Source organism: Belonocnema kinseyi, chromosome 10 (assembly GCF_010883055.1).
Source record: "Belonocnema kinseyi isolate 2016_QV_RU_SX_M_011 chromosome 10, B_treatae_v1, whole genome shotgun sequence".
NCBI classification, from domain to species: Eukaryota; Metazoa; Arthropoda; class Insecta; order Hymenoptera; family Cynipidae; genus Belonocnema; species Belonocnema kinseyi.
The window spans coordinates 73,465,985-73,478,216 of NC_046666.1; the positions used below are offsets into that span (position 1 = coordinate 73,465,985).

At 28.1% G+C, this 12,232-nt stretch overlaps 1 protein-coding gene across 1 annotated transcript; it reads right to left on the reverse strand.

The window, feature by feature from the left end:
* Positions 1 to 512: 512 nt before the first annotated feature.
* On the reverse strand, positions 513 to 1,754 carry LOC117181202. Its single transcript, XM_033373767.1, has one exon. It carries the CDS (start codon positions 1,752 to 1,754, stop codon positions 513 to 515), a length of 1,242 nt encoding a protein of 413 aa, XP_033229658.1.
* Between the last annotated feature and the right edge of the window lie 10,478 nt (positions 1,755 to 12,232).

Below are 12,232 nucleotides of genomic sequence, written 5' to 3' on the forward strand. Positions count from 1 at the left end.
TACTGATTATTAATGTCGAAATATGAGATATACGATTCAGGTTCGTTTCGATTAAAATCTGATCCCATAAAACGGTTATTCGCTTTGGAATATCTTTTGGAACATTGAGATACACCGCCACGAATACCTCTCTCAATGAGAGGAATCATTTCAGGATCAATTAAAAGTTCAAGTTCAATTTCAGTTAATTTGAGCCTAGCATCAAAAGCAAGTCCTGGGGCAGTAGAGTAATGCAGGGGATCCAATTAGTATGTTGCAAAATAGTTTTTTCGGAAATTTTCAAGTACATCAGCCAAAAGTAAAACGTCGGTTTTCAAGTACAAATCAGAGTATTCACCCGAAGTTTTTATATTAAACGTTTTCCAAACATTGCACGCGTGTTGGTAATCATCATCGGAAATTTCTTCATCGTTCAATTTTGAGTAAAAAGCGCTTTTAGGTGGTAACTGTTGTTCATTTAACTTGTCCCAATTATCAATGTAGTCATAAGGAAATACTCCTTTTCTGACTAATCATTGATATTCATCAGGATTATTGCAATGTCTGAGGGTAATTTTTTTATCTTTATTTCCTAGGTAAGAAGATAATTTCTCAAGACTACTTGGCATAAAACAAAAAGAATCTATAAACCGAAGGTTTACTTTTGTACCGGCAACATATTTCGTGAATGAAATGTATTTCTCTTTGTTTACAGGTAATAGTTTAACCTTATCCTCGAATTGTTTTGCTAATGCTTTAATGATAAAGTGAGAATCGTATCCTGACAAATTGTGGAAAACTACCGGCACAGTGTGCGAATCCTTGTAATTTACATTACAGCCCTGATGACTCACGCCACAAAACTTATCTGTAAAGTGGTTATGGTCATGATGTCTTATGTTATTTTCTGTAAACGGTTCTTCACAGATGTGACAGTTTTTAGCAGATAGAAATTCCATTTCTTGCTTTGTAGTCAGTTTCTCCATTGGTACAATACACGTTAATTGAGAATCAATGTTTTGTGCAATTTCTTTCAATTCATTTACAAACCACTCTATGTAGTCTTGCCCCCGATAAATTTGAAGTTTGGAACTTGAATCATCAAAGCTGCAATGTAAATAAAATGCAACACTGTATGCAACATGCTTTTGATACGGTCCTATATCGAAAGGATTTTCAGAAAGTTCCAATAATAGACATTCAATGGCAGCATATACAGAAAATGAAACTTGGTTGTTAAACCTGTAGTTTTTAAATTTCAAACATTTTTCAAGCTTCTTTGGTAATATCATTCGACATTGATTCGAATTTTCACAGTCTGATTTATGATTCTGAAAGGATTTTTCAAACTTAAAGTGACATAGACACCTATCACACAAAAGTGTACGATGTCTATCCTTTGCAAATTGAGATTTTACTAGTCGGGATAAGTTTTTAATCAAAGTCAAGTGGTATATGGGATCACTATCATTTGATTCGTTTTCATTAGCATATTCAGAGTAAAATTTTGTATTCTCAATCATTAAAAGATGAATTGTGGGATGTCTAGACTTTGCTTTGCTTAAATACAATTGTACAATTTCAGCTTTTTTATATTTTTTGTTATCGTTTTCTATATCTTCAACGTTTATGCACAACCTATTCATTTTTTTAGATTGTTGAATGTCTTCAAGAGTTACAGGAAACGAGATTCCATCATGCTTTAGTTCTGAATTATAATGAGGATAGGAAGTCCCTTGATTTACGTGGTCTTGCGCAGGATGGAGAGCTGCCATTATCGACCACAGAAAGCAATAAACATCATTATTTTCAATTTTTAAAACAGCTTTCTTGTCTCGGATAAATTTTGGTAACTCAATAAATGTTGATATAAGCTGCCTACTTTTTTCAACATATTTTTAATTCTCTGAACAGCTATTGATCTTGCATCCTCCAGAAAATGTTTAAGATCTTTATGTTTTAAATTTACTATACATCCGGTTCGAACTCTACTCTTAAATGCTGATTCTAATTCTTGCCACTGTATTCTATCTGTTTTTTTCTTATAATTTGCAATAACTTTCCCCCCATTTCTCATTTCTTTTAATTTTAGTTTTAATGCTTTTAAGATTCCAACTGTTGACTGTATATGCATTTTCTGACCTACTGAAAAGTCTAAAAATGCTTAAGCATATTATTTAATATACGGATATTTTTCGTACCAAACTTGATCCACTTACTTCTTTTTTTAATTTTTGTTTTCTCTATCAATAACCTGTTTGCCTGGTCCATGATGGAGATGCTTCTTCTGCTCTGGTTAGGATCCATTTTTCTGCCAGGTGTGTGTCCTCTACAAAATTTTTATAGTCGCAATTGACTGCAGAAGTTTTTCGCTGCTGCTCTGATGTTGATTGGGAAGCTACTGAAAGAAAGTTTGATGTGAAACGACTCTATATCAAAATTGTATAGACATTTATGGAAATTTTGGTAATTTATGGAAATTTTGGAAATTTATGAAAATTCATGGAAATTGGGGAAATTAATAGAAATTTATCATAATTTATTGAAAATTTACCGAAAGTTACCAGTATTTTAATAATAGGTTTATTGAATGCATGCTAAACACAAAGTCATCGTTCTTTTGGAAAATCTCATAAAAGAAAAACTCAAATTCAGTTTCTTCTTCGCTAGGGTTAGTAAATAGTTCTGAAAAAATTTGTATAAACTAACCCCTCACAACGTTTTGTGTGCCTCGTTCACGACAGCCAATTGCACCCTTGATATTTACTAGGGTGGAGATTCTCACCAAGGAGCATAAACGTGTTCCCCTTATGTGCAACAAAAAACCGATGAGACCTCGGAAGTTGTTCAAAGTTCGTACTAACCGAAATTCATGTTAACCGAATAAAACTCCATAAGGCCCTGTATAACTCTACCAGGACCGTGATTGTTTCTGTACGCGTTAACCGATTGTTCGCCTTAACCGAAATCGTGTAAACGAGGGTTTACGGTATTCCATTTTGGGTTAAAAATTTATCTTTTTTAGATGAGAATTCAGTTATTTATATGAATGTATTTATTTTGTTGAAAATTCGTTTTTCAAAAGATACATCTTTTTGGTAGAAAATTCACCTTTTTGCTTGCAAATTCAACACTTTTATTAAAAATTAATAGATTTATTCAAAAAATCGCGTGTAGTCTGGTTTAGGCGAAGTTATCCAACATAATGTTATGTTATACAAAGTAATTTTTTATATAGATGTAATTCAGGGTTAAACAACATTAGCGTGAAATCCAGACAAAAACATATGTGTGGCAAAAGCTTTGCAAAGAAGAATTAAAAGAACTTTTGAAACCAAAGTTGGTCAAGTAATAAAAAAATACATAAATTTTAAAGTAATTTTCAACAGTTATATTTATCAATTACATTTTAATTCAAAGAAATTGTATGAAGAATTACAATATATTTAAATAATTATAAATTATTTACAAAATTAATACAGAATTTTCGAGATCCTTAAACATAAAATCTGAACAAAAAGTATTAATAAATTTGGAAATTTCGGATATTTCTCATTTTCTACTTAGAGTTTACTGGAAATCCCTTATCTCTACAAAAGCATCTGAGGGGGGTTAAAATTAAATACATTTTTTAAATTTATATCGGTACGTTCATTTTTACAGAAAACTGTTTGAGTAACTGGTTTTAGTGATTTCCACTAAGTTCCAGGGGACGGTCGTAGATAGCGGCACTGTACAGTTACAGAGAATAAAGAGGTATTTATAATAAAATAAAGATTGTAACATTAAAAATATAAATTACTTGGTGGTTCAGGCCCCCCCCCCTCCCAACTAAGTATTTTTATTATTCAATTCCCTTTTCCCCCACTCTTTGCGTTTACATAAACCCGAAGCCCCTTCAAAAAAAATCATAGCCCCCCCCCCTGAAAAAATCCTGGCTACGCCACTGGTTATGAGGGGTTTAAAGGGTTTTACATGTAACTTTAACACTAAAGTAAAATTTTTTAGAAATTATATCAAGTGCTTTTATTTGAAAACTGTCTAATTTGGAGCGCTCTGAATTTCAATGTTTCAATGTTTAACTCTTCCAATTTTGAAATTGTACAGTTTATAATAAGTTCTGTTTGCAGTTTGGCTATTATATGTATTCGTTGGGCTTTCTTGTCAGTTTCTTAGAAATAATGATTTTTCACCGGAAATTCAAATAAATCTAAATAAATTATTGAATCCCACAAACAAAAGTTTATCTAAGTGGCGTTCCAAAAGATCATAAACGTCATTTTTTGAAATTGGGTTTATCGGCTTCAAAAATCAAATAACTCAATTACATTTTTCCATTAAACTTTTCACGCTTTAATTGGTCACAATTAAGTTCTACTTGGTTCGAATAATCAAAAAACCAAAACATACTAAAACTTCAAGATTTATTTAAGGCCCTCATAAATATTTGGAAAATTATGAAAGTCCATTGATATCTTTGAAAATATTTTGAATTCCCTACAAATCGTCTAAAGTTCCTTAAAATACTTAGAAATCAATTGAAATCACGTGAAATCCCTCGAAGCATCTAGAAATAACTTCAGGTCATGTAAAATCCTTTATACTATTTTGAAATACTTCGAAAATGCTCAAAAAATCTCTACACTGGAAACACTTTGAATTTTTGCATAAATATCTTGAAAATATTTTTAAACCCATTCAAAACGTTTTGCAAAATCGTTAAACTCGCTCTAAATTCCTGAAAGTCTTCTAAAATTGGTAGAAATTCATAAGAATCTTGTGAAATTAATTAAAATCCTTTCATTGGCCATGCAATTTCAGATGATTTTTGGAAATCATTTGAAATATTTAATTACTTTTAGTGCTCAGAAATGCTTTAAAGTTATCGGAATCCTTTTGGAAATGCTGCGAAGTCTTTTGCAATATTTTGAAATTTGGAGTAATCTTACTATCTGGTGAAATTAACTTGAATTCTCTTATCAAAGTAGATGATTGAAGATATGTATTTATAAGAATAATGAAATATATCGCCACCACATAAATTATATTAACAGATGCTGTAAGCCAATTGAAAATTGGTAACTTTATTTTTCAGTTTTATTTTTCTTTAAGATTATATAAATATAATTTCCCTAAGTGTCTTGAAAAATTCATCTTAAACCAAATAATTGAATTATCAAACAAAAAAGATGAATTTCGAACGAAAAATGGAATAATTGCTATTTCAGCCCAAAATATTTTTATTTTTAATAAAAAACAGTTGAATTTATCCAAAAAATACCCCTTTTAAATACAATACGTAAATCCTTAACCATAAAAGATTAATTTTCAACCAGTTGAATTTTTTACTCAAAATATTAAATATCTTCCAAGAGAGACCAATTTTCTAGAAAGTGGTTACAGTAATTTCATTTTTAACTACTATTTTCAACCAATAAAGGTGGATTCTCAACGAAAAATACAATAGTTGATGAATAAGCTAAAAATATTTTTAATTTTAAGTCAAAAAGATTTTAATTTATTCAAAATATAATAATTTATATAATAATTATACGATATAAGTACATAATTTTATAAACGTTTAGAAATCTTTCAACAATTACAAATATTTGTAATCTTTTTAAAATTCAAAAGATTTCAGAATATCTATTAAGCTGACTAACTTTATTCACTAAAATTTTTTTCAAATCTTTGAGATTCATTTTGGATAATTTTTTTAATCTCTTGTAATGTTTTTTAAACTATTTAAATATTCCATTTAAATTCATTTTTTAATTAAAGAATTACTTTATACATTCCCAGGAATCCTAAGAGAATTTTTTCATTATCTTGAATCCTTTTAAAATCTTTAAGATACTTCACAAATTTAGTTCGAAATCTTAAAGAATCTACATTTTGTTACGAGTTATTTTTCATTTTTTGTAATTTCTGAAATTGATTAAAAAAATCTAAATATCTTTTAAAATGATTCCAAATTTAAGTAAAATTTTGAAAATCTTCTGAAAAATTAAAGCATTTCTAACAATAAATTGTTTATAAATGTTTTCAAGTATTTTCTTAAAATAAATCCTGTAAAATAAAAAATGATTCGAAATTTTGGGACAAATCTTTCGAAAAAATTTCACTTTGTTCAACTTGAAACCTTTCGAAATTGTTAAAAAGCTTCTAGATTTTTTCTCTAAATCTTCGCAAATCTACATTTTATTTTAAATAAAATATTTTAAATCCTTGACAGGCTTCAAAAATTTATTTTAGAAACTTAAAAAATTTTGAGTTTTTTTAAAATTTTATTTCTACGTGTATCGTTACCCGCAGTCGGTACATTTCGTAAACTAAGACACTTAATTTTTGACCATAATTTAATGTTCTCTTTTATCAAAGATGCGTAGACATTTACTAAGTTATTTTACAGAAAATGCTTGATTTATATTATTAGATAAATACATAGAACCTCATTAAATATGATCAAGGCCTCATGAATAGAATCATTGTCACTTTCATAACATATGTCAAAAACTTTAAGAATATAATATTGTTGCCTTTATTATTATAGAATCGTTAGCAAATTAAAGTTTCTCTTTTAGAAACAAATTTTTAGAATTAAAATTTCTTATTTAGAACATTCTTGAAAATTGAAAAAAAAAACTAAACACAGCCACTATTCATTTAGATAATCAACAAGCATAAGTGCAAGCTTTTTGATAATCTCGTTTCACCTTCTTTCAGACAGGATTACTTTAATGTGTGTTTATCGATGTCATTTTTTGTTGCAGGATTTATAAAAGAAGATGACATTTGAAGAATGGTACTTGTCACCCGGGAGGTATGTTTACGAAAACTGTTATGAGCCTCGTTTGGATTTGGAGAGACCACCCTACTGCTTTCCCTTATTTTCCGCTAAATCGGCCATCCTTGGCGTGACGGAAATGTGAAGGTACTTAGCTACAGGTAAACATACCCTAAATCACTAACGGGGCCACGGGAGTGCTCCGGACTGCCCTCACTATTCGTAAAACTGCAACAGTCATAAAAGTCCAGAAAGTCGTATTACAAGATTTTAGTGGTGGAGGTAGAAGTTTGACCTTATTTCATAAATTTGGTTCATTTCCGACAAGGAAGGCATATTAAAAGAAATATTATATTCCTCAGAAATTTTTAAACTTGTAAAATTATATTTCTCAGGAATTTTTAAATTAGTATAATTTACAGATTTTCAAAAATAATTACGGTCTTTGGGATACAATATCTATAGTTTATAATAAAAAAGTTATAAATATAAATATAAAAAGTTAATATCTATAGTTTAAAATATAATATCTACATAAATGCGACAATTATTCGCATGCATGCGCGCGTTCTCGTCCCTGGAGTTTTATTTCCTAAAATTAAAAATATGATCTACTTGAAAATCCATGATTAAACAAATTATTATATATTAAGACTTTGTAAAATTTTCGAAACAATAATGAATCATTACGAATTTGAAGGGTCTTGAAATTTATAAAAATGTATGTATAACGATTTTTAATTGAAAACGTTCAAAATCCAATAATTTTAGATCAGGTAAAATTTAAAAAAAGGCAGTATTTCGAATAGAGTGCAAATTAATTGAACTTGTATCATTTCTAAAAAAAAAGCGTTTAAAATTAAAGAATATAAAGTTGACAGGGTTTGAAAACAAACAATTGGTAATCACAAACTGTCTAAATAAAAAAATTTTGAATTTAAATAATTCTTAATTCGATGCGATTAAAATTGGACAATTTGAAGCTAAAAATAAATTTCATATGTATTCCAAAGTCAACCTTTTTGAAGTTCTAGAATTTCTAATTGCTATTAAATAAAAAATATGATTTAATATTAAACTTGAGCAGATAATTTTTTCTAAGATCAAAAAATAAATTCACCGTCTCTTTCACTGCGATTTTCAAATTTATATTATTTTAAGTAAATTTAAATTATTTAGAAAATAAAAAAAATTAAACATTTTTAAATTGTTGACTATTGTTGTTTAGTTTTTAACACTTAATTTATATTATGAATTTTTGAAACTTTCCAATAAAATATTTTTCAATTTTAAGTAATTCATTTTCACATCTTCAACTAAAAATCGGACAACTGTAATATATTTAATTGAAAAAAAATTATACATAGCAAGATCACTATGATTCTTATTTTTTATGTTGCACAATTTTAAGCCTTACAATTAAAATTTTCGAAGTTGAGTTTGAGATGTTCTATATTTTGAAACAATGTCAAATTGAAAAAAAAATTAATTTTCCAATACCTAGTTCTAAAATATTCTCATTTTTAAGTCTATAGAATTTAATTAGAATATTTAAATCCAAAATTATTGAACATAAAACTTACCGAAATTGAAACGAAACAATTGACAATATTTTAATCTAATATAATTAGATTTAAAACTGACTGAAATTTTGAAAGATATTGTGAAATTTGAAATTTAAATCCTCCAAAAACTATAAAATGTTTTCGGAAATTTCATTCTAAATGTTTTCGAATTTATGCTTTTGAAGCCAAAAACTTTAGTTTTAAGGCCTTCAAAAAATGTAACTATTTTAGAATTTGATTTCTGGTAAAAAATCCCTATTGTTTTCACCGATCACTATTAAGGAATATTAAATATTGTGAATCTTTAAAGTATAAATGCAATGCTTTCTAATTGACACCATTAAAAATTAAATAAAATTGTTCAAATTAAAATTAGTAAAAAGTCCTTATAGGCAGTTGGATTATAAAGACATAATATTACTTTTAGCAACATCATTTGATTACAAATTTAACGCCTATAAATATAGAATTAAAAAAAAATGTTAACATTACTATTTTTTGTTCTTACACTTTTTAAGTTTTAAATCTGAAATCATTACATTTCGGAAGGGTTTTTTTGAAAATGTACCAAACACTCAGTTTAGAGTTTACACTATTTTGATATGTTTTAAATATTTGGAATTGAAAATTCCAAGTGCATTAAATTTTGCTTACTTCAATTTTAAATTATGCAATTTAAAATCATTATAATTAGATTCTCTTGCCCAAGGTTAATTTTTAACTTTTCATTTGCAATTGAAACATTTGTTTTATTCAAAAGTAACCTGAGTTTCTTTTAACCTGGCTTTTTAACTGAAACTCTAAATTGTTATACTTTTATAAATCCAAAGTCTGGGTACCTGTCTCTCAAATATTTTATTACTTAGAATTTATTTCAGAGAAGAAATTATAGAAACTAGAAGTGGAACACTATGTATTTTCAAAATTCTCATTGTAAAAGCGAAATGCAGTGCAGTTTTATGACAAAGAGGATCTATGTAAATTTTCTTTGGCGATACGATCTTCAGAAACAGGTCAGCTCTTATTCTTATTGTCAGTGGCTTACTCTGTATTGTGCAATGGGCCATTTCGGAAGCAACAGTAGGACCCCAATAATTTAATAAAAGTGTATTTTTCGGAGAAACGACTTACGGCCCAGAATTGCAAGCAAAGGTCTCACCCTCGACCTAGGGTCCTTCTCAAATTTTGAAGGGGCCCACAATTCTCGTTTATGTATACTCAGGTGGAAGAGAGCAAACTACTCAGTGCACCTAATCATTTAAGTAAGTTTTAGAAAAACTTCGAAGAAAAAAAATTTTACGAGAATGAGAAAAAAAAGTTATTTATCTTTCTTTATTAGCAGATATAACATTTTAATAACTAATTTTATATTCTAATCTTCCTATTTTTCGGCAAAAACGAATAAAAATAATTGAAATATCATTATTCTTAGAAATTGTTTATTCTAAGTGATTGCTTTCGTATCACTTTTATTTATATCTGCTATAATAAGTATATTTAAAAATATAAGACTCCAATAAAAAGGGTCTAAATTTGATGTTTAATTGAAGATTTTTTTTTTCAAGTATATCGCGGTTACTTTTTTCGATTTTCTTTTGTAATTTAAGAGATATTTTATAATTTTTTTATCTGATTAAACTTATATTTTAATTTTTTGCTCATTTTGGGTTCATCCAATTTTAATTAAATCAAAACATTTTAAGTTATACAGCGTTCAAAATTGTGTTTTTTTTCATTTACATTTATTTAAAAATAAATAATTCATATCAAATAATATTTAATGAAAGAAAAAAAGGATAATTTAACTGAACATATTATTACAGACATTATAATTAATTTTTATCCAAAATAGAATGATAACTTTCTCTATTATGTTGCTTCAACAATTTTAAAATTCAAACTTTATAAAATTTTGTTGCTCTTAACCTCCACGATTAAATTTCCTTCTACTCTTCAACCATTTTTGTGCCTTGAAGTCTTTTGGCTTGAAAATATTTGTGTTTTTTAATTTATATATATATATTTTTTTAAATAGGCATTTACTTTTTTCCAATTGAAGGACAGTCAAAAGTTTGGTGATATGTTAAAGCTCTTCATAATTAACTATTTTTTAATGGAGTTTCTATATGTGAACCGAAATAATTTTGCTATTTATACCGAATTTTCGATAGAAATAGTCCCTTTTCCTGTTCCCGTTATTATTCCCGAAAATATCCGGCCATTTGTACCGGAATTTCGGTACATCTAAATACGGCCATTAAAAATGTTTTAATCCAATTTATTTTATTTTTATCCGAAAATATTTGTTTCACGCTCACGGAATTCCGACAAAAAATAATTTTCAAAATTACATTTTATATTCTCATCATTTAGGTTTGAGAAAATAATATAATCGTCTGAAATGTAACATCTTAGCTTTTCAACAGATATTTTACGTCAAACGACGACAGATACGCGAAAAAAGATTAACAAAAGAATTAAAGCTTTTCCAAATACCTAAAAATTTATTTTAACTACTTTTCGTATGACTCGGTTTTTCATGGAAAATGAATAAGTCGATAATTTTAATTCTAAGCTTAACAACGACATATACGTAAAAATGTTCCAAACAAAAAATGGTATAGCTTTTTAAAGGACCTCTAATTTTCCCTGTACCATTTTTGATGTAACTCGAAATCTTGGTTTTATTGATCGAAAATACTGTGAACCAAATCCCAAATTCCAATTTTGAGCCAAATGAAGTAAAATGCGGGGAAAAGTCTCAAATAAGAATCAGTATCAAACAATCTCTTGATAGGACTTGTCATTTTGGTTTTACTTGTCGAAAATACTATGGGAGAAAATCGAAATTCAAGTTTTGGGCCAAAAAACGTAAAATACGGAAAAAAGTTCAAAAAGGATTTTTAACTTTTAAAAAGTCTTATACATCTTATTTAAACCATTTTGATATAGGATTTTTTATTTAGGTTTTAATTTTCGAAAATAATATGAAAAAAAATCGAAAATTCAAACTATATGAGCCAAACGACATGAAATACAGAAAAAAGTTCCAAGGAAGAACTTCAGATTTTAAAAAGTCCTACAAAATGTTCCTCAACCATTTTTGATAGGACTTGTCATTTTGATTCGTCAACAATCCCATGAAAAAATTCCAAATTCATATTTTGAACCAAACGATATGAAATATTGGGGAAAACTAGATGTCTCTCATTTTGCTTCATTATTGTTAGTAGTTATATGAAAAAATAATAAAAAACATTCTTTGAAAAATTAATGAAGAGAGTAATAACAATTTTCCTCTGGAATATAATCAAATAGAATCGTATTGCACAAACTGGGATTTGTTTGCGTTTGTATAGACTGACGGCAAACACAAGTCTGTAACAATAAATGTGGAAACGACCGGGGTTGCTTTTAATTAGGGCTGATTAAGAAGCGGCCATTTTATTATGTTTACCGAACATGTTTCCTCTCTTCTGATGGGAACATACGGTTGACAATTGCGTGGGTGGAGCAAATTTTCCATTATATACTCCTTGGACCAAATGGCAGGACGTGCATTTCAGAATATATGGCATACGTGCAAAGTCGTATGGTTCCGACGCTTGGCTTCTATCCATCTTGAGTGATCCGACGTTTCGGTGTTCAATTTTTGTTAATGAAATAATACAATTTTTAGTTCTTTTTTATTTGTAAGCTATGAAATTTGATGAAATTGAAACATTACATTTTCAAACTCCAAATTGCCAAAATCCAAACTTGGAAGCAACCCTTCAAATCTTTTGAAAGAATTATATCAAATGTATTACCAGGTGTATACATATGAAACCGGTATTTTTTCAAGAAAAAAACACATTTATTTCAAGAGAATGATAACAAATATTTTATTCAAAGTATGCGC

Excerpts from the sequence above, each read along its gene's own strand:
- LOC117181202 (XM_033373767.1), bottom strand. The coding sequence starts at position 1,754 with ATGGCAGCTCTCCATCCTGCGCAAGACCACGTAAATCAAGGGACTTCC.